General features: G+C 28.3%; 1 protein-coding gene across 1 annotated transcript; it reads left to right on the top strand.

Annotated features, from left to right (window-relative positions):
- The first annotated feature begins 434 nt into the window (after nucleotides 1–434).
- Nucleotides 435–6489, top strand: LOC115718777 (auxin efflux carrier component 5). The gene is made up of 5 exons (XM_030647603.2): nucleotides 435–1395; nucleotides 5230–5315; nucleotides 5440–5597; nucleotides 5968–6044; nucleotides 6261–6489. The coding sequence occupies exons 1-5, from the start codon at nucleotides 704–706 to the stop codon at nucleotides 6334–6336; spliced, it is 1089 nt and encodes a 362-aa protein (XP_030503463.2). The 5' UTR covers nucleotides 435–703; the 3' UTR covers nucleotides 6337–6489.
- The last annotated feature ends 17252 nt before the right edge of the window (nucleotides 6490–23741 follow it).

The raw sequence follows: 23741 nt of genomic DNA, 5'->3' as shown, positions 1-23741 counted from the left end.
TTATTATTATTATTATTATTATTATTTTGATGTTAATTGTTAACGATAACGATTCAAAAGAAATATAATTTAAATGTTCTGTTAAAACTAACGGAAGAGAAGAAGAAAAACGTTAAACCAAGAAATGCCGTTAGATAGGCACTTTTAATATATAAAGATATACAATAAACCAAAAATTAAATCAATAACAATTAGTTTAAAAAATTAAGCAGAAATCTTATTTGCTAAGATATATATATATAGTTATATATATATGTGGGTGGAACCTCATTCGTTATTCTATACAATAGACCAAGATGATGATGATTATATATAGTTTATAACATTATACTACAAGATGAAACCTGGTGAAAGTAACCTTACATTTTTATGCACTAACCAAAAAAAACATACATTATATATATACACATATATGTCACCCTTTCGATCGGAATCCACAGCATATTATTACAGAATCGTATACACCCACCCACCTACTCATCAAATCCTCTCAATAATAATAACAAAAAACAAAACAGAAAAAAATAATTCACTAAGGGAACAAATTAATTAATATTATGCCTTAAGCCTCACTCCATCTACATGCACACACACATAATATATAGTATTATAAATACCCCACTTCATACACCACTACATATGATATACAGTACAGCCAAAAAAACAAAAACACTACTCATCAAAGGAATAATATAGAAATAAAATGATAGGGTGGGTAGATGTTTACAAGGTGGTGGAAGCCATGGTTCCATTATACGTGGCCTTAATATTAGGTTATGGGTCAGTAAAATGGTGGAAAATTTTCAGTCCTGAGCAGTGTGATGCTATCAACCAATTCGTTTGTTTCTTCACTCTTCCACTCTTCACGTTCGAATTCACAGCCCACGTGGACCCTTTCGAGTGGAACTATAGGTTTATTGGGGCTGACGTTTTATCAAAGGCGATCACTGTGGCTTTGTTAGGTTTTTGGGCCAAGTGGAGTAGTAAAGGGAGTTATGGTTGGTCCATAACAAGCTTCTCACTTTGTAGTTTGACTAATTCTCTTGTGGTCGGAGTGCCTTTAGTGAAAGCCATGTATGGTCGTATGGGCATTGATCTTGTCGTTCAGTCTTCTGTCGTACAAGCCATTATTTGGCTCACTATTCTTTTGTTGGTGTTGGAGATTCGTCGTACGGGCATGGGTATTTCATCAAACGACAACAAAGTAGTTGTCGTTGGTGATTCGAATAATAATAATAATAAGGATTTGGAAGGAAATAACGACAATGAAGATGCTGGTAGTGATGATCAACGGTCGTACTGGTTTTTCATGAAGGGTGTGTGGCTTAAATTGGCTTCCAATCCTAATTCATATGCTGTTTATATTGGCCTCTTTTGGGCTCTCATCGCCAACAGGTACCTTATTTATTTATTTATTTATTCAACATTATTCAATATTGTTTTATATAGATATTTGGTACCTTATATTTTATCTAAATACAAGTTTAGTTTAGTACCTTGGATTTTCAATAATAATTATTTTGTACCCTGTGTTTTAAAATTATACATATTCGATACCTTAAACTCAAAATTTTTTAATAAAATTTTATCAATACAATCAAATTATCTTCAATTTTATAAATTCTAAATTTAAATTTAATTATTTGATTACAAGTAATTGAGAGCTATTTGGTCAAATTAATAAAATTGTATTAATAATATTTTACTTTAAAGTATTAAATATGTACAATTTTAAAATATAAGATACTAAATAAGTATTATTAAAAATACAAGGTACTAAATATATTTTTGGTGCAAAGATAGAGTACTAAATGAGTATATTTTTTTGTTTTATAAGGATTATTATAATTGAGTAATATAATGTTTTAGAAAAATTTCAACAAATTATTTTTATTGAAGATGGGTTCTACTTATTAAAAGTAACTTGTCAATGTGTATTATATTTGTGAGTGATTTAAGTGTCCACATATCATTTTCTATATATTTTTTAAGAGAATATATGTAAAATTATATATATTTATTTGATATGGTGAAACGAGATATTTTTTAATTAAGTAGGTTATAAATTAAGCATATTCAAATTTCTATCAAAAACTAATAGTTTAAAATTTTTAATTTAATATATAGTTAAATTTTTGGTCAGTACCTATTCTCAAAAAAAAAAAAAAAAAAAAAAAAAAAAAAATTGGTAAGTACCATACATTGGTATAATATCCATTGACAAGTATTTTATATATTGAAAACTTTTACAATGCATCCGCTAAAAGGAGTGCATAGATACACCTTTATGTGTTTCAGCATCCGGTAGAATTTAAAGGATAATTTTGTTTCATAGTCATGTATACTGTACCTATTTAAGGAGGTGAACCAATGTACTTCCTATCAGTTTCGACATTCAAAAAAAAATTAGTCTATATTTTTTTATATTCGTGCACATTACAGTTATTTAAGACGTACATTCTAAAATTTTGAGAAATTTAAAATAATTTATAACATTAAAAACAGTGTTCAAACATTCTATTTCATATGCATACCTATAAAATAAAAAAGTCACGCGTACAACAGATTGTTTGAAATATGTTTTCAATATGTTAATTTTTTTTTTAATTTCTCAAAATTTTGCAAGATGTCTTAAATAACTACAACGTATTGGACTATGTAAACAAATTGGACTAAAATTTTTCTTGAATACCGAAATAAATAAGAATGCATCAATCCACCACTTTTAAGAGGTACATTATAGAATGCTCCTATAACTTTTATCTAATTATCAAAATCTTAATTTGTGTATTTTTATGGAATGATGGTGGCGAAACTATACTTAAATAGTTTATTTTGTAATACTAATTAACTTCATATGTAAAATATTTTAGTGACAAAACTTCATACTCTTAGAAATTCGTTGGAATTTTCTCCCTCTTTACTATCAATTAATAGTAAATAACATGTCAACATTATATTAGTCCAAAATAATTTTAAATATGTTACTAGAAAAATTTATTAAAATACAATTATAAATCATTAAAGTAAACTACCTAAAAAAAACATTAAAATTTTTAAAATTTTTTGACAGAATATAATTTTTTAACCTAATTTCAAGGTGTGATCCCAAAAGTGGGTGCACAAATGCAAACAAACTGTTTGAATATTATCTTTGATACATAAATTATTTTGTTCTCCAATATCCCTCTCAAGATGATGACTATTTTTGCTCACCAATCTTGAATCACCTTATGGGGTTCCATCTCAAAACCAATTAGTGATGAATGGAGTAGCACATGTTTTTATATATAGCTCAATATTTTTACATTTAATCTATATGTGAGACAAGGTTCTCCAATAGTACATTATCATAGAAAAATTGATATTATATTAAATATCCAAATAACAAAAGTACTAATTAATGGAGCATTTGGTATGAGATTTAGACTTGATAGGGATGAGAATATAAAATTTAAATTAAATTTGAATGACAAGGGGTTTGTCTTTCCAAATTAGTCTCAATTTTTAAATTAAAATGATAATGGCAATGTTAATCCCCTCAAATACATGAGTTTCATATTCCCTCCAAGTCTGCTCTCTCCAACTTTACTCTTTTCAACTCAAACTCACATAACAAGCACCTTATTAGGTGGCATTTGATTGAAAGGAATCAAAATATTACTAGAATAAGAATGACATTTCGATACTTTAAAATAAAACCAAAAAATAAATAGCATATAAAAGTTATTTCATTTCCATTTTATTCTATTTCATTCTCTTCAATCAAACGTTACCTAAAAGGTATATTACATACATACAGAGAGCACTATAAAGTATTCCTAATTTTTAATCTTAAAATTAAATTTGAAATAAAGTAATGCAAGTATAAATTTTAAAACTTTCATTTTAATATTTAATCTAATACTTTGTAACTATTGTTTGAGTAATGTACCATTTTAGTCAAACTTAAAACTTGACTTAACTTTCTTAATTGAATTATAGTATCGGTTGAACACAAGAATTTATAAATTATTGTAAAAAGTTAGTGAAAAATATTTAGAATTCACATTTGTTTTAAAGAACTTAAAACTCTTATGTGTTATTTCCAATATTAGAGAAAATTATATTATATACCGACGTTATTTTATTTGTTTTAATTTTTATATACCTTAATTTACATATTTTTTTAGATATACTTATTTTATAGATGATGTCCTTGTTAGATCCCTCAGGTTAATGTAAGTGTGTCGTATATTAGACAATTCACTTAAAAAAGTGAATATATTTTAATAAAAAACATAATATGAGAGTATTTTTAATTAATGGATAAAAAAAAAAAAAATTTTCAAATAAGACACAAAACATAAAATGTCATAGGAAATATAGGAATTTGAAAAAACCCATTTTTAGAAAAATAATACATATACCAAAACAGTCTTTAGACAATTTTGGTGGACAATTGCTTTATTTTATTTATTTATTTATTTGAGTGGAAGCGTAGCTCTATAAATATACCATGTGTTACTATTTGAGCGAGTATTTAGATGGCGTTTGGTTAAAAGTAATGAAATAGAATGGAATGGAAATGAATCAATTTTCATTTTTTTTTTTTTTTGTTTAGTTGCATTTTAAAGTATTAGAATGGCATTCTGATGGAATGCAGCTCTTTCCACCATTTTGGTGGAATGATTATTTCATTTTAAAAAGGAAGGAAAGACCATTCCAATGTAACAAGAGAAAAATTTAATGATTTTCTTATCAATTTTTTTTTTATGCATTTTAAATTGGGTTAATTTCACAAATGCACAAAAACAACAAAAAAACAACAAAAATACGGTTTCACGGAATTTTAAACATTTTTACGATTTTTTTGATTTTATTTACATAAAATACGGTCTTTTTATGTTGAAATTTTGTTCATTGTTGTTAATTTTTTGTTATATGTATGTTATTTTTTGTTATTTTTTTGATGTTACTTTTATGTTGTTTTCTTGTTGATTTTATGTTGTTTTCGTGTTATTTTTTGGAAAACCGTAAAAATGTAAAAAAAAAAAAAACATTCTTTGAACGTAAAAATGTAAATATTTTACAAAAAATAGTGCCTTATATAATTATTCCTTTTAAATTTTATTCCATTCTATTTCTATTCATATATTTTCATTAAATATATAGAACTCTATATTGAACTATACCATGTGCTTGCGTGTAATACAATTTTTAAAAGTTTTTGTTTTGACGCGCGCGTAGGTGGCATATTGAGATGCCAGGCATCTTCGACGGTTCAATTTTGATCATGTCGAAAGCTGGGACAGGCACTGCTATGTTTAGCATGGGTATGTATGTGTATATATATATATATATATATTTATATATATTTATAATCTAATAAGTTATAGAAAAATATTATACATATACATATATATTAATTACATAATGAATAATTATTAATTTTTGCAGGGATTTTCATGGCGATGCAAGAAAAGATAATTGGGTGTGGGGCTCGGCTAACTGTGATTGGCATGGTGTTGAGGTTTATAGCAGGACCAGCAGCTATGGCTATTGGATCCATTGCTGCCGGTTTGCATGGCGATGTTCTTCGCGTAGCTATTATTCAGGTACTACTTTTCAACCATATAATAAATTACTTACCAAAGGATCAATCCATATGGAGTTTATATTATTTATCACTTTGGCACACAGTCAAATAACTGATGTAATTCTAAAAATGTGTTGTAATGCTATATTTTTAGGTTTCTGCAAAAATGTAAAAGACTCTTCTTTATAATATTGTGCTAAAAGTTAAATGAAATTTGGAAAAACATATAATATTGTCCAATTTCACATATAATAATTAATACATTATTACTATTATTTTTTAAAAACTATATTTAATTTAGTATTAAGGAGTATATATAGTATTTACAATATATATTATCATTTAGTGACTTACAATATATATATATATGTATTATTATTGTGATGCAGTCAGCGTTGCCGCAATCGATTACATCTTTTATATATGCCAAAGAGTACGGATTGCATGCCGATGTGCTTAGCACAGCGTAAGAATATCTTTCATATATACATAATAATATTCATTGTCTTACACTATATATATTTACTTATGTATATGTAACTAACGGTGTATAAAATATTCATATTGCTTTTCTCTAAAGAATAATATTTCATTTTCATGTTATTACTTAATAAATTAAAATTATGATATTATAAAATATTTAATTCAATTTATCTTGATATTGTTCACTTGTTTATTGCAGGGTTATCTTTGGAATGATCTTGTCTCTTCCGGTGCTAATCGCTTATTATGCACTTTTAGATTTATACATTAACTGACCCCTTTTTTAAACACCTTATTAATTTGTGTTGACAAGAATTTGTAATGTATTATGTATTCATTATAATTGGCCCATATGTTGTTTATCTACGTAACATAGTCAACTTATTAATTAACTTATAATAAAGATATATAGAATGAAAATTTCTTAATGGTGCTTTGAGGCGGTTGTTATTAGTGTGATTTGCTAGTGTAATTTCATATGGAATCTCGCGTATTTTATTTTGAAAATTGTTGACCATGAATTTGGCAATAAAATATATGTTGTTGGGAAAATTGAGATATTAAATGTAAATATGAAACCAATTGTTATTAACTCTATGCTTTAAAATACAAGGATTATAATAAAAATTAAATAATGTTACAATTCTATTACAAAAATACATATAAAATTCAGAATAACAGATAAAGAGGAGAACACAACTCAAAGACTATAAGCAATAAGTAAATAACACAAAGTAAATTGCATAAATTATAAATTATTGGAGTTCTTATAAAAATATTGGATTTTCGGCAAAAATTTATAATTTTACTGTCACGCAGAATTTTTTACAAAAATACAATTCTTTTATAAAACTAACCTAAAATAACAAGACAGAACAATTAAAAATAACAATGGAAAAACTAAAAAAATAACCGTGAAACAACAGTTAAAACTTAACACAGTATACAGTATAAAACTTACACAGTATTTTTTAAAAAAAAAAAAAATTCCCCTCACAGTAGAAAAGAAAAAAAATTTAAAATTTGAGTATGTAGTATAAAAACTCCTATTTAAAATCTTAAGATTTGAAAATGATGAATATCTATTTTTTAAAAAATGTGATATTTTATCATTAAATCTTAATAGATTTTTTAAGAAACAAGATATTGTTAATTAAAGTTTATATTTTAAAAAATAGAACTATTTTATTTAAATTTTTAAAATTACAAAAATATAAAATATCTATTTTGATATTTTATCTTAAAAGGAAATTTTAGGAAATAAAATATCATTAATGCATATATATATATATATATGTAAATTTCAAAATTTATACATATAATTAAAATTAGATATTTTTGAAATTAAATATTTAGTTATTTATAAAAAAATTATTTAAAAATTATATTTTAATAAAGATAGTCAAATTGCATAATAATCCTATTTTTTCTATCTATTTGCTATTAGAGTTTTTTATTTGAATTATTTTTTTTTTTATAAAACTATTATTTAATATGATCTAAATAAATGTGGTTAATTTGATGATGGATCTTATTATTCATAATAATTCATACATTTGCTGATAGATAAATCAAATAATTTGTATCAAACAAGTAAATTTGAAATTTTTCTTTCATTTGTGGCATAACTTAAAAATATATTAGGACCATTCAAATCTTATTTTTATATGTGAGTCCTTAATTGTTTTTGTGCTTTGCTTATATGCATAAAGAGCACATTTAATTTAGGTAATTAAAATGGACTAGGTTGCTAAATAAAACTTCCCTTTTAGTAGTAGTTTTATTTATGCCTAATAATATTGTACTTATTCAATTAATAATAATTACTTATAAAATGGTTAACTTCCTCTTTTTGAACTCAACCCTCCCTCACATGAATCACCCAATTATATAGGTTCATTTGCCATTTTTTAAATAATTGTATTAGGCTAGCTAATTATACTAGTTTAACCTAATACAATTGAATAGCAACATAATAAATTTTAAAATATATGAATTAATATTTATTAGGTTATTTTGAAATTAGTTTAAGAAAAACTCATTTAATTTAATAAATAAATTTTGGTCAACTAAAATAAATGTATTTTTCAATTAATTAAATAGAAAAATATATTAAAATTGAGAAATTATTTATTAATTTTCTAGGTCAACTTAAATTAGATTATCTTCGCACATATATATATCAAAGAAAAAAAAAATATAAGTTGAAGAATTATTTATATTAATTCTTTTAACAACTTAAATTGGAATATTGTCTTTAATGTAACATATATACTAATTTTGAATTTTATACTAGTAATTTAAAATTTATATATGTATCTATTCTATATAAAATGTGGTTATGTAACAAAATTCTTAGTTTAACGGTATTATTTTAGTTTCCTACGTTAACTTTAACAAAATATCCTTAACTTAACAGAATATTTTTTGTTAATTTTATAATATTATTATATATATATATTTAAAAATAAAAATTATATAGATATTTTATATAAGAAAATTTAAATTTAAATTTAAAATACTTAAAATATTGTAGATATTTTATATAACAAAATTTCAATTATAAATATTTTATATTAGTCTTCTGGTCATATTTAGCGTAACGCATATTTTCGTTAACTATATTAAAGCGTAAATCGTGATGGATTTGCACAGAAAATAAAAGCAGTAAAGGAAAAAAAAAATAAGAACATAAAGCTTTTTTACATGGTTTTGCAGTTAAAATTCTGCATAGTCCACGAGTCAATCTTATTAGATTTCTGATACAATTCGAGGGCTTTTTCTTTAAAAGATTTTGTATCCCTTTTTCAGTGTATCCTGCTCTTATTTATAGTTACACTGGAGGGCAGTTACTTACAAATCAGGCTGATATCTTACAACAATAATTCCCTAAAATTGTGGGATTTAATCACGTCCCACGTAAAATAAATGGGGTTATTATTTAAAAATCACACAGCTGTTATATTGTTCCGCTTTTACCAGGTTAATGCATACCTGTATTAAATATGTTGCAAAGCATATCATTCTGGGACATCTCGCTGGGAACATAGCAACAATAACTCTGGTAGCGAGCTAGAGCTTTTCCCATGTCTTTTCGAGGTTGATAATATAAATCTCGTTGTTTATGCGATTGAAGACATAGCGCCCCATTTGACTATTGGGAATATTTTATCAAGATCTAGATTTACTAACAAGTATGTTGATTAACATCCTAAATATGAATTCTCTAAAATAATAAAAATAAACACATAAGGGTTTAAGAAAACCTTACATTGATTGCAGCAGAATATAATGACTCCTTCCGTTCAAGATCTCTAGCCCTTGATTCCAATCTGTAGCAGAGCATTATCAAGATTTGAACATGCATCTCTTTCTATCCTTCGGGTTTGGTTACCACCGTCTTACTCACTATGATTGAGTACTTGACTTGCTATGTGTGGGCACGACACTCATTCACTCAAGGTTTCGAATTGTGGAAGAACAATAAAGGAGGTGAAATCACTAAGGAAGGAACTCTCTCATCTAGGTTGGTTGAATAGTCAAGTTGACACTAGTTAGATGAGTGAGAGTATCATGTTCCTTTTATAGTGTTTCAACTAGGGCTTAGGGTTGAATTAAATGGATTAAAAAAGAATAAAATATTGGGCGAAAATCCACATCACAGCCGTACACTTTAAAACCAATCTCTAGTTAGATTTTTGCCACTTTATTTCAACCACTTATTCTTCTTTTCAATAATATCATATTTTCTAATTCAATCCTATAACTGTCAAAACTATTTATTTAATAATTTTAATTAATTACTAAATAAAATTTTCATTTATGTAATCTATTATAATTAGACCATGCAAAGTCTCTTAATTAACAAATTGATCCCAAAACCTCTTTTCTTCACAATTAAGCCCTTGCTTAGTGAAAATTCATAAATAAGACATAGTCTAATTTTAGAATTATAATTGATTAATTAAAATCAATTAACCGAGTCTGCAAGCAGTATTATCTCAACTAGTGAGGGGGCCATGGGCCTATATAACCGAGCTTTCAATAAGTAGATCCAGAAGTCACCAAGTAAATTCTCAATTTATTAATTCCGCCTTGCGCCACTATAGATTTGGAATTGAATAGCACTCTCAGTTATGTAGAACGCTCTATATGTACCACGATGTAGATACGTTATGATTATCCATTGGTACAATCCTAATAGTCAAGGATCCTCTATAGATGATATACACTGAATAAGGACAAATTTACCGTTCTACCCTTCAATGTATTTTATTCTTAAAACACTTAGCAACCTATAAACGATATTTCAGTAAACTAATATAATTACTGAAATGAAATCTCAATCATTTATTTCTATTCAGCCAAGCTCAAAGAAATTCATCGTTTCACTTCTAAATACCTATAGAAGCTATAGATTCCATATCTATGATCAGTGCTCCCACTAAATTAAACTACCATGTTCCCAAGATGTAAATATCCACCAGAACCAAAAGTTAGCTTCCACGAACAACTCAAAGAACATAAATAATACAACTAAGTTGAACCTAATCATATCAGGATTAAGATCCATAGACCTAAGATCAACCATTGATATTGACTTAGAAAGATATACGGTAAGTTTATGATATCTTATCCAAGATCAATATCGGTCCCTTCCAATGTATACTCCATACATTCGATACTGGTAAACTTTTCCAATGCCCTAGAAAGGACATAACACTTATCCAAGGTGTAAGTATACCTTATCGTTGATTATCATACCAATCTAAATCCAGTGAACTGACAAATCATGAGAATTAAACTTTTAAACATATAATCATGATTATATTCCACTGTGCTGACGACACTATAATCATGAACAAATATATACATATTTATATATATTTTGGACTTAACAGAATTTATACATTAAACATAATCATGAAATAAATCATGTGAACCATGCAACATAAAATGCAATTTCTGATCTTTATTTATTAGTAAATCTGATTACATTGAAATAGGTTTTATTTAGGGCACAAAACCCAACACTGACAATCGCAGTTCTTGGTGACAAGATGAACTTCAGCAGTCAACATCATTTGAATATCAGCTTCTATCCGAGGGTGTTGACTCGACGGAGCAGTGAATCTTAAAGAAAGATGTCTGAAGCTGATTAGTGAAGGTACCGAGAGTATGCCTTCTCATAGCGAGATGGATGTCTCGCTATTCGTCGCTCAAGTTCATTCAATTATTATGCTTAGTTTGTATAATGTACATTATACGCTAAGTGTTATAACAGTCAACATGTCTCATTTACTTCTCTTTATACGTAGCGAGGTTGATGCCTCGCTTTGTACTTCTGACATAGAATGGTTTCTCGTCAATGCGCTAGACAATAGTTTGTATATCCTTATCTCGCTTAAGACTTTTCAGTCAGCAAGTTGTAAATATACTCTATCAACTCCGCATTTAATGAGTTATTTCATTTTAATATCTTTAAATATAATTACCATTATATTTAGTTATTCGTATTCTCCCAGGTTGACACGTGTCTCCCTCTGAAGTGCCAGTCGAATTTTGGGTATTACACTTATATTTTTTTTCCTTTTTGTTTAATACATAAGTTGAGTGAAACCTAATAAATTTTATGATTTTATCAATCGATACATTTCACATGATTTTTAAAGGCACATGATCTTAAAATATAATTTATATAAATTATTTTCTAATATCAAAATCGAAAGTATTTTAAGTCAAATTATATTTGTAAGGTAAGTCAATCTTGATTTTGTTGGAATTTATTTTACCAGGATCTTAGATTTACTAACAAGTATGTTGTTTAACATCCTAAATATGAACTTCTAAAACGATAATAAACACATATAAAGTTTAGTAAATCTTACATTGGTTGTAGCGGAATAATATGTCTCTTTCCACTCAGATCTCTAACCCTTGTATCCTTTCTGCCGCAAAGTATCACCAAGATCTGAGTCTGAATGTCCTTCTCTTCAATTTGGATTCTTCGCGATCTTCCAAACTATGATTGAGGTACCACTTGATGTGTGTGGGTACTACTCTATCACTCAAGGTTTTCGAAATTAGAAGAAGAAAAGAGAGAGAGAGAGAGAGAGAGAGAGAGAGAGAGAGAGAGAGAGAGAGAGAGAGAGAGAGAGAGAGAGAGAGAGAGAGAGAGAGAGAGAGGTCGGCTATAGAAGGCTAGTGAGTGGCACATTTTTTCTGAAGGCAATCTCTTTAATAACTGAATCTCTTATTTTGGTGTGAGCCATCACTATCTATTTATAGGTAACCACTAGGTTTAGGTTAGTAATTATTTGGCATTAAAATAATGAAAATAATAATTGGAAAAAGCCTCTCCAAGTGGCCGGCCATGGTGTTAATGGGCCCCACTTGGTATTTTGCAATTTTGACAATTTTCATTTCTATTTTCTCAAAAACGTTAATTTTCCAATTCTAACAATTTAAATGTCAAAACTAATTATTTAATAACGAAAATAAATTATTAAATAATATTGTCATTTAACATAATTATTAATTAGACATATAGAGTCTCTTAATTAATAAATAAAACCTAGAATCTCTTTTCTTCACAATTTTGTCCTTGCTTAGTGAAAATTCATAAACTAGACATAGTCTCATTTTAGAATTATAATTGATTAATTAAAATCACTTATCTGAGTCTTACAAGCAGTATGGTCTCAACTAGAATGGGGACCATGGATCCATATTACTAAGCTTCCAATAAGCCGAACCGAATTTACCAAGTAAATTCCCTAACTTATTAATTCCTTGTTGCATCCACTCTTAGAACTTAGAATTGCACTCTCAGTTATATAGAACGCTCTATATGTTCCACCATATAGATACGCTATCACATTTAACCATCGTTATAATCTCAATTGATCAAAGATCCTCTATATAGATGATTTACACCAAGTAAGGATAAATTTACCGTTTCACCCCTCAATGTATTTTGCTCCTTAAAACACTTAGCTACCTGTAAATGATGTTTTAGTGAACTAAAATATAATCACTGAAACAAGAGCTCTTCCATTTACTTCTATTTACCTAAGCTCGAAGGAAATCATCACTTGACTTCTAAACACCTATAGAAGCTATAGATTCCATTTTTATGTTTAGCGCTCCCACTCAATCATACTATCATGTTCCCAAAATGTACGTATGACCCTGACCCAAAAGCAGGCTTAACTAACAAATCAAAGAACATGAATAGCACTCCTGAGATTGAGCCTAAACATATCAGGATTTAGATCTTTTGAATCTAAGATCAACTAGTGATATTAACTTGGAAAGATACAACGGTAAGTATTATAATATCTTAACTAAGATCAATATCGGTCCAGTCCAATGTATACTCCATACATTCGAAACTAGTATACTTTGCCAATGTTCTGGAAAGAACATAACACTTATGCAAAGTGTAAGTACACTTCATCGTTGATTATCACATCAGTGTAAAATCCAAAGCACTGATGAAACAGGGACTTAGTCTTTCGAATCATATAATCACAATCACATTCCACTGTGTTGACATCACTGTAATTGTGAATGACTATATGTTCTGGACTTAACAGATTTTGTACATATATTAAACCATAAACATGAAAACTACATGTTAACATAAATCACTTCTAATCTCTTATTGATAACAAATAAGATTAGATTGCAATGGGTTTTATTTAGGGCATAAAATCCCAACAAACTCCCACTTGCACTAACATAAAACAAGTTGTGCATTCCAATCAATCTGTTATCTTGATTTTCAGATCAAGTGTAGTATATTTGACTCAACCCAAATTTCTGGAACCAAGTTCATAAAACATTATGCAACATCCTTTACTATATGCATTACTCGTCAAGGGATACTGAAATCCTTACTGCTTATTAAGTACATCCCAATAAACAGAAGATATATCTCTCATTCTTTAAAGAATGAAATAGAGATAATACAGTGTAGACTTTTCTTCAGTTGAATAACTTTCTGGTAATCTCGAATTTACAAAGTTATAAATTAAATTGATGGAGCTTGAATTATTATAGATGGGTTCTTACACTCTTCTAGAATAACTCTGCCACCCCCAGAGTAATCACCATCTCGAATTCTTAATGAGTTGGTGTAGATATAAGGATTACTAATATATAGTTCCTTATTATCTAACATATAGGTCACTTTCATAAATCTTTCTTGACTGTCCCTTAATGTTCCTTATTTGATTACATCTCAGATGGCTCCCACTCAACAGTAGGTGTCTGGTTAAATTTTACATTTAACCTCTTACTATTGTTTTGAGGGATATCTAGTTATGACATATTATCTTAGTCTGAAACTGTAAGTTCCTTTAAGACTAAGTCATCAACATAGCAATCTAGTATTTTAAATTAAGTGTAAAATACTTGCTAGAGATTAAGTAATTAAATTGAGATACCATAAAATTTTATGAGGATTAGAAATCTTTGCTCAAGTCATTCGAATAGACTATGCAAGAATTCTTCTATCTTATTCTCATAATTCTGATAAGTTATTTCTATCCACATGAATGGTTAGATTTACTTTCTCAGTAGTGTTCTTAAGTTCCTATCACAAGTGTCACCAAATGAAGATGGGTAAAGAATTTTAAAATTCTCCCACTCAATTAAGGTAGTGTGATACATTGTCAAAAAACTTTTATTGGTATCAATTTCTATTACAACAGTAAATATAAACTAGAACAAATAATCAAGATCAAGAATTTATTATGATAATTGCTAATTCATTATATTACTTCCATGTTTAAAATTATGTGTGACAAAGAGTACTATGGTACATAGATCACCCCTAAGTATATAGAGATTATGATCCACCCCTAAGGGATATAGAGATCACGGTTCTCTAAGTGTTATAGAGATCATGTGGAGTTTCGAATATAATTCAGAGTTCAATAGATATAAAAGATCGTTGAACTGCGTATTATTCTTAACTTTTTCTCCACCCCTATCGGATTAAAAGATCTTTCTATTAAACAAATTCTTAATAATTATTTTAGAATTAACAATTATTCATAAACATAGAAAAGTTATTCTAAGTTTTTATGTAGTATTAACTCTTTGAAGAGTTTAAGATACTATAGAATTTGTATCAATAATAAAAACACATACACATACAATTATTAAAACATATAAGTATAATTGGTATTGGTTACACAAGATAAAGTAAATGAAGCTCAATTCATAAATTGTAATTTATTTCCAAAATAGAAAACTTTATTATAAAATCTTTCAAAATTAAAGGAATTGTTTGCAACAATATGAAAAAATAGGGAATAAAATCTCAAACTAATAATTAAAATCTAAACTGTTCTGAAACTAAAACAATTAATTCAAATATAAATAATAAAAACGAGCTTCATCTTCATCTTGGACGAACTCCACCCCTTTGTCCAACTTTCCGATTCAACTCGCTAAGATAGCATTCGAGTTCAAGCAGCTTGGGCTGTAATAAGAAGAAAAATAAATAAACATGGTTAGTAGGTCCAGAATTAATAATCCAAATGGATAATATTCACTAAAACTCATCAGTTTATAGGAAAAGAAATACCATGTTTCTTTGCAAGAAGTTTAGGACATTGGGGTTTCCAATGGCCTTTTTCATTGCAGTAGAAGCACTTTCCTTTTAGTGTATCACCAGGAGTAGCAGCCTTTTTCTTTTTAACTGTTTTCACAGCTTAAACAGGCTTCTTGCTATTCTTCCACTTCTTCTTTGTCTTGGGTTTGGAAGTAGAGGCAAAGTTTGCCTCAGCTTTAATCGTCCCATTACCATTTCCAGAATTATGAGGTTTACTCCCTTTTTTATTGGGTCCTCCAATTAAATTTTCATATGTCTGAAGGTCGTTGACTAACGTGTGAAAGTCTTGTTCCTTCTTATTCATGACATAATTTGATGTGTAGAGGCGAGAAAAATTTGGGAGTCAGACTATTCAAGATAAGACTCACTTGAGTTGTCTGATCCATTTCAGCTCCATGATTTTTCGGCTTCTTGGAAATAACTTGCCATCTGGAGAAGGTGATCACGCACATTCTGATGGGGTTCCATCCGTGCATTGATAAATTTCTTTGTCGCATCAAAGCGAGACTCAATTGATGCCATTCCGAATAGCTCAGTTAACTGCGTCATGATTTCTACAGCCGTGACAGTGTTTGCAAACCTTCTTTTCAAGGTGTCAACCATGCTGGAAAGCATGAAGTATCGAGCTTTGTTGTTAGCATTCTGCCAACGCTCGTACTTCTCTTTAACAACTTTGGTTGCATTGTCACCCAGCTGTTCAGGAGACGGTTCAGTTAACACAAACAAGGCACTTTCACCTATGAGAGCAATGTTAATGTTCTCTCTCCATTTTGGGATGTTAGATCCACTTAGCTTATTATCAGTCAACAGTGATACCATGGGATTGGTCATGGTCATATTGGATACTACAAATAACAATAAATAGAAATCAATTAAGGTTTAACACAAAATCTCATTCAGAAATTATTAGCACATAGCAAGTAGGAATGACAAGTGAAAATACTAAAACATACAATCCTAAATAATTTTCAAGGTTTTCAACAAACTGATATCAGTGTTCCGTTTAGGCGAGAGTCAAAGTTACCATCCATTGAATAGAGTTGTAAGCTCATCTAAAATGATAAACATTCTAGCAACCTTTTATTCGATCAAGATGTGAATCCAGCGTTTTCCTGTTTAGGCGAGAGTCAAGGCTATTCTATCTTATGAGCTTCCACCATTGTTTCATACTTTTGTCAGCCTTATTAAAGTCGCCACCATTAGGGTGATCCATACTAAAATAAAACGCTTACAAAGAGTACTTATCTTTCGAGATTCTACGGTGCTAACTTGCTAATGAACGTTCCTCCATTAGGGAGGATTACTCACTAAAACAATAACTATGTAAAACCAACAATGGAGATCGAATATCATAATAATAAAGCTCATTATTTAAAATGTATTTTCTTCTATTATTTATTTTGCTCTATTTATTTTAAATATATATTTATTTAATTAAAATTTCTAATTTAGAATAAAATTCTAAATAAAATTTAATTTAATATTTATAAAATTATACTTAGATGGATATGAAAATAAAATGAATTATTTCAATCTTAGTAATAATTTTTCAATAAATATTAACAAAATTATTTAATTTAAGTTGTATTAATATAAATTAATTTGCAACTCAAATTTAATTTTCTATAAATATATATTGCATTTCGAAAAATTAAAGTATATAATAATACAATTTTCGAAATGCTCTAAAATAAAGTAAAAATAAATTAAACACTACTAGAAAAATACTTAAAAAAAATATCTATCTAGATTTTCTTTGACTAATTAATTCATTTTCTAATTATAATATATTTTAGTTCATTTATTTTAAATTAATCATTAAATGAAAAAATCATTGATTTAAGTTGGTTCAAAATTAATTAAAATAAATAATTAATTTACAACTTTAATCTATTTTCCAAGAAAAATTCAAAAATATCTTGCATAATTAAATGCAATTTCGAAAATTGATTAATAAAATAGAAAATATATATATTGAAAATTATTCAAATTTAAGTTGTTATGAAATTTGAAAAAAAAAAAATTCAAACTTAAAATAATTCTCTATTTAATTAAATCTCATGAAAATAAATAATACCTAAGTATCATGATGAAAATCAACTTAGATATTTAATTTTTAATTTAATTAAATTCAAGAAATACATAATTAAGTATAGAGGAGACTTAATTATTAATTCTATTTTAATACTAGGAAAATATACTTTGTTTATCAAAAATTAATTATTAAACAATTAATTTTCAATCTAAAATATTTTCCTATCGTAAAATTAGAAAAAATAACTAGTAATAGAAATAACTATCTAGAATATATTTCAATCAAACTAAGTGTTTTCTAAAATTTGAAAAAACTAATTTAAGTTGTTATAGAAAAATCTAAAATATCCAACTTAAATATTTTTCAAATAAAATTTAATTAAATATCAAAATTAAGTTGTAACCACCTAATTTTAAAAATATTCCATTTTAAGTTGATTTAAGAATTTTTTTAAAAAAATATAAACTTAAAAAAAATATTCTAAGAATCTTCAATAACCAATTCCTAGAATTCCTCAACTTAATTTTAAATTCAAAAGATATTCAAAATTTAAGTTGATAATCAAAATTAGTTAGAAATAACTAATTTTTAACTTAAATATGAATATTTAATGAAATAATTAATAAGCTTCAGAAAGAATCTAGTTAGTTATAATTCTTTATTTAATTAAATACAAGAAAAATACAGATAGTTCATCTAGAAATAATTTCATTAAACTAAGAGTGTTTTTCTTAAAATTAACTTTAAAATATTAAAATGAAAAATAAATTTCATATATTTTAAAAGTTAATTATGTTGCTAATCAATTTTATTAGGTTAAACTAATTTAATTAACCTAGTACAGTTATCTAAATCAGGCAAATGGACCTTCACAGTTGGGGTTGTTCATGTGGGGGAGAGCTGAGTTCAGTATGCCGTACCCACTTCTATTGGCCCCCTAACTCTCACATAAGGCCCAAAGAGAGGAATTTAATCTTAAAATGAACAACTGTTATTAATTGAATAGGCCCAAAAATTAAATGGGCGTAATTAAAATCTATCATGGTGTGACATTTTATTTAGCAACCTAGGTCATTAAAAAAATGAACAACCTATATGCATCTATAACATAAAATACATATACGCTCACACAAGCACACAGATTTGGATGGATCCTATCATGTTACTAGGTCATACACAGATGAAAGAAGAATGTAAAATTTACCTCTTACAAATTATTTACTTGACCTATTGACAATTGAACCATGGGTTAAAATGAGATCATTGGATCTGTCAACAAGTTAACCATGGCAATTTAGATCAAGCAATAATAGGTTTTATAAAACTTACACACAAGCTAAAACACATACTCCTGCAACAAGTTGAGTTGGATAGTTGGATGTCGGATTTATTTAATTTTAAATTAATTATTTAAAAACAAATTCGAAAATAATAATAATAAAAAAAAATTCAGTTTTTAAATAAATTTAAATAAAATAAATTAATATTTAAAATTAAACCTACAATTTTGAAAAATTAGGTTTCAACTAACCTGAATATCTTTTCAAAAAAAATTTGCTAACCATCCTTTAAATTTCATGTTATTTTATAAATTAAACATTCAATAAAATAAAATGATAATTAAATATCCTTTTCTGATTTTATAATTTAATTTAAATAAAAAATAACAAAATTTAAAAGTTAGCAAAATATCTTATTTCAATTCAAAATATCATGATTATAGTAATCTTATTTTAAATTTAAATAAGGTCAAATAATTTAAAAAATAGAATAATTTAAAAAAAAATAATATCTGACCTTAAATTTAAAATAAGATAAAATAATCAAATTTAAAAATAAGATAAAAAAAACTAAGCAAAAAGATAGATTTTTACCTATTTTTAAGTTCAAATTACATTAATATCTTAAATTAATTTTAAAAAATTCAAATTAATTTATTTCAGATAATTAGATTTGAAATATGAAAAGTAAAAATCAAAATACAAAACTACACAAAATATCGGAAGTTAATTCCATGAAATAGCATGAAAGATCGAAGAAAACGAAGAAAAAAAATGTGAGTTGTACGGATGGTATGCAGTTGCATACTCATTCGCGCGCACCACAAGGAGATCAGCCGAGAAAACTCAGCGCAAGGAGTCCCTTGCATGATTTTCACGCGTGGAAAGGGGTATGGGCGGTGTCGCTCGGACAAAATCTTGTCTGAACACGCATCTGACCGAGGGAAACTCGGTTCCGCGCGCGTGGGGTGTGTGTGATCATCCTATCTTTTTTCAAAACTTCAAAAATCATAACTAATTCAAATAAAATCGAAATTAAGTTCTGTAAGAAAAATGAATTGCTTAATTTTTTCCAAACTATCCAATAAAAATAATTCTAGAAACGAAAATTCAATTATTTTTTATAAAATTTTACAAACATCAATCAATCATCAAATAACACACAGATCAACATGAAACCATCCAAATCACACACAAATCATTTTAAGTCCAAATTTCTTGAAAGTAAATCAATTACCATGGCTCTGAGGCCAGTTGTTGGAATTTATTTTACCAGAATCTTAGATTTACTAACAAGTATGTTGTTTAACATCCTAAATATGAAATTCTAAAACGATAATAAACACATATAAAGTTTAAGAAACCTTATATTGGTTGTAGCGAAATAATATGTCTCCTTCCACTCAGATCTCTCACCCTGGTATCCTTTCTGTCGCAGAGTATCACCAAGATCTGAGTCCGAATGTCCTTCTCTTCAATTTGGATTCTTCACGATCTTCCAGACTATGATTGAGGTACCACTTGATGTGTGTGGGCACTACTCTATCACTCAAGGTTTTCGAAATTAGAAGAAGAAAAGAGAGAGAGAGAGAGAGAGAGAGAGAGAGAGAGAGAGAGAGAGAGAGAGAGAGAGAGAGAGAGAGAGAGAGAGAGAGAGAGAGAGAGAGAGAGAGAGAGAGAGAGGTTGGCTATAGAAGGATAGTGAGTGGCTCAATTTTTGTGAAGGCAATCTCTTAAATCACTGAATCTCTTATTTTGGTGTGAGCCATCACTATCTATTTATAGGTAACCACTAGGTTTAGGTTAGTAATTATTTGGCATTAAAATAATGAAAATAATAAATGGAAAAAGCCTCTCCAAGTGGCTGGCCATGGTGTTAATGGGCCCCACTTGGTATTTTGTAATTTTGACAATTTTCATTTCTATTTTCTCAAAAACGCTAATTTTCCAATTCTAACCATTTAAATGCCAAAACTAATTATTTAATAACTAAAATAAATTATTAAATAACTAAAATAAATTATTAAATAATATTATCATTTAACATAATTATTAATTAGACATATAAAGTCTCTTAATTAATAAATAAAACCTAGAATCTCTTTTCTTCATAATTTTGCCCTTGCTTAGTGAAAATTCATTTACTAGACATAGTCTAATTTTAGAATTATAATTGATCAATTAAAATCAATTATCTAAGTCTTACAAGCAGTATGGTCTCAACTAGAATGGGGACCATGGACCCATATTACTGAGATTCCAATAAGCCGAACCGAATTTACCAAGTAAATTCCCTAACTTATTAATTCCTTGTTGCATCCACTCTTAGAACTTGGAATTGTACTCTCAGTTATATAGAACGTTCTATATGTTCCACCATATAGATACTGTTATAATTTATTTTACCAGGATCTTAGATCTACTCACAAGTATGTTGTTTAACACCCTAAATATGAACTTTCTAAAACGATAATTAAACACATATAAAGTTAAGAAAACCTTACATTGGTTGCAGCGGAATAATGTCTCCTTCCACTCAGATCTCTAACCCTTGTATCCTTTCTGTCGCAGAGTATTATCAAGATCTGAGCCCGAATGTCCTTCTCTTTGTGTGTGATCCTTCACACTCTTCCAATCTATGATTGAGGTACCACTTGCTGTGTGCGGGCACTACTATATCACTAAGGGTTCGAAATTGTGAAGAGGAAAAGAGAGAGGTATAGGGTCCGCTATAGAGAGAGAAGTGGAAGGCTCAGTTTTTCTGAAAAAGGCAATCTTTGATTTTCTGAGAAAAATGTCATTTTGAACTGAGCTATCACTTTCTATTTATAGGCAACTACTAGGTTTAGGTTAGTAATTATTTGGTATTAAAATAATGAAAATATTAATTGGAAAAAGCTCACTAAGTGGCCAGCCAAGGTGTTATTGGGCCTCACTTGGATTTTGCAGTTTTCACAATTTTTATTTCTATTTTCTCAAAAATGCCAATTTTCCAATTCTAACCATTAAATGCCAAAACTAATTATTTAATAACTAAAATAGATTATTAAATAATATTGTCATTTAATTTAATTATTAATTAGACATATTGTAAAGACCGCTTAGTTTAATTTGGAAATTAGCAGTTAATTATGTTTAATTATGGTAAATTATTTACAGATATTTAAATAATTATTTATGCTGCTATTATTGAATTCTGAAATGCATTTTATGTCATTTAGTGAGTTTCATAGTTTTGCATTTTCGGTGCCCGGTAACATGGAACTCGGTGTTTTGCTCAATAAGATCACAACTTAGTATGTTAGTATTGTGGGACGGTTATTTAGACATTGGGAATGTCGGGATTGGTCGGGAATTTAGAATTTCCGAAAATACCCCCTTTAGTGCCCTTTATGTTATTTTAGTGTGGAGGGGCAAAATGGTCTTTTTGCCCCAATGTTATTTTGTCCTTTAGTGGACTTAGTGTTGTGAAAATAATTAATTTATTATTGTTATGTTGGCTGAATATATGTGACTTATGCATGTTCTCTTTTATTTCAAAACTTAGAAAAAATTAGAAAAGAAAAGCAAAACTCTCTTTCTCTCATTTTTCTCTCTATTTGGCCTCCCCCTTTGAGCAGCAAGGGTTTTTGTTGATTCTTTGGTTTTTCAAGCTGATTTTGTGTGCAATTCAAGCTTTAGGTATTGTCCTTACTCTTTTCCTCTTTAGTTTATTGAAAAATCAAGTTGAGAATTGGTTGCATGTTGAGTTTTGTTGTAATACTTGCTGTTGTATGTTGTTCTTGATTTCTGTAGTTAGAACATGATTTAAAATGTTGTTTCAAGCATGATTGTGTTGGTGTTTAGTTGGTTTTATCAATATGTGGAATTTTTACTCAAAGCTATGTTTTTCAAAGAAATTGTTGAAATCTGTTGCTGTTGTTTTGTTGATGCTTGTTGTAGTTTTCAGAGGTTATTATATGCATGTTTAAGTAGATTTGAACTGATTTGGATGCATGTTAGTTAGATTTAACCAAGTTTGAGTTTTGAACTCAAAGCTTGGAGCTTTAATGGCATTTTTAGTATCTGTGTGTTCTGGGCTATTTTCATGCTTTGGTATTGTTCTTTGGGGTATTTAGAACAGGTCTAGAAGTTTTGGTGTGGTTTGGATTTGATTTGAGCAAGTTGTGAATTTTTGAATGTATCCTGCGAGGAACCGGAATTCCGGTTGTGCAACCGGAATTCCGGATGAGGGTTCTTGAATTCCCAGAACTGGAATTCCGGTTGCAGAACCGGTCTACCGGTTGGGGGATTTTCAGGAACCCTAGTTTTTCTCGTTTTTATGTTATTTGGGGTATTGCCATGCTTTTTATTGATAGGGAAACTTTTAGTTTCTAGTTGAAGTCCCCGAGAAGTGATTTAGCGTATCACTTAATAGTGTTGTGATTGTTATGGTTTAGGAGCCTGTAAACCGCCGTGCAGTTCGTTCCAGTCAGGTTGACCGGCACACCTGAATTCAGAATTGAGGTAAGATTAGTATAACAGTATGCATATGTATTACATGTTTAGCGTGCATGTTAGGGATTCTGTTAGATTACATTAGATATGTATGTTGGCTTCGTACCATCCGACCATATCACATCGGTTAGGCTAGAGTATGACTAGCAACTAGAGTATGACCAGTATACCGGGTATAGGCTGATTCTAGGGTTGGTGGTACTGTGCTATTTGACCGTATCACATCGGTTAGGCTAGAGTATG

This window comes from Cannabis sativa, chromosome 2 (genome assembly GCF_029168945.1).
Source record: "Cannabis sativa cultivar Pink pepper isolate KNU-18-1 chromosome 2, ASM2916894v1, whole genome shotgun sequence".
NCBI lineage: Eukaryota > Viridiplantae > Streptophyta > Magnoliopsida > Rosales > Cannabaceae > Cannabis > Cannabis sativa.
Note: the sequence above shows the minus strand (reverse complement) of the source record. Positions and strands in the feature narration are given on the sequence as shown.

What these genes read in the sequence shown, in the direction of transcription:
- LOC115718777 (XM_030647603.2), top strand. Translation starts at nt 704, where the DNA reads ATGATAGGGTGGGTAGATGTTTACAAGGTGGTGGAAGCCATGGTTCCA. An exon ending in TGGGCTCTCATCGCCAACAG is followed by an intron (nt 1,396 to 5,229) that starts GTACCTTATTTA and finishes ACGCGCGCGTAG; the next exon opens with GTGGCATATTGAGATGCCAG. An exon ending in TTCGCGTAGCTATTATTCAG is followed by an intron (nt 5,598 to 5,967) that starts GTACTACTTTTC and finishes ATTGTGATGCAG; the next exon opens with TCAGCGTTGCCGCAATCGAT.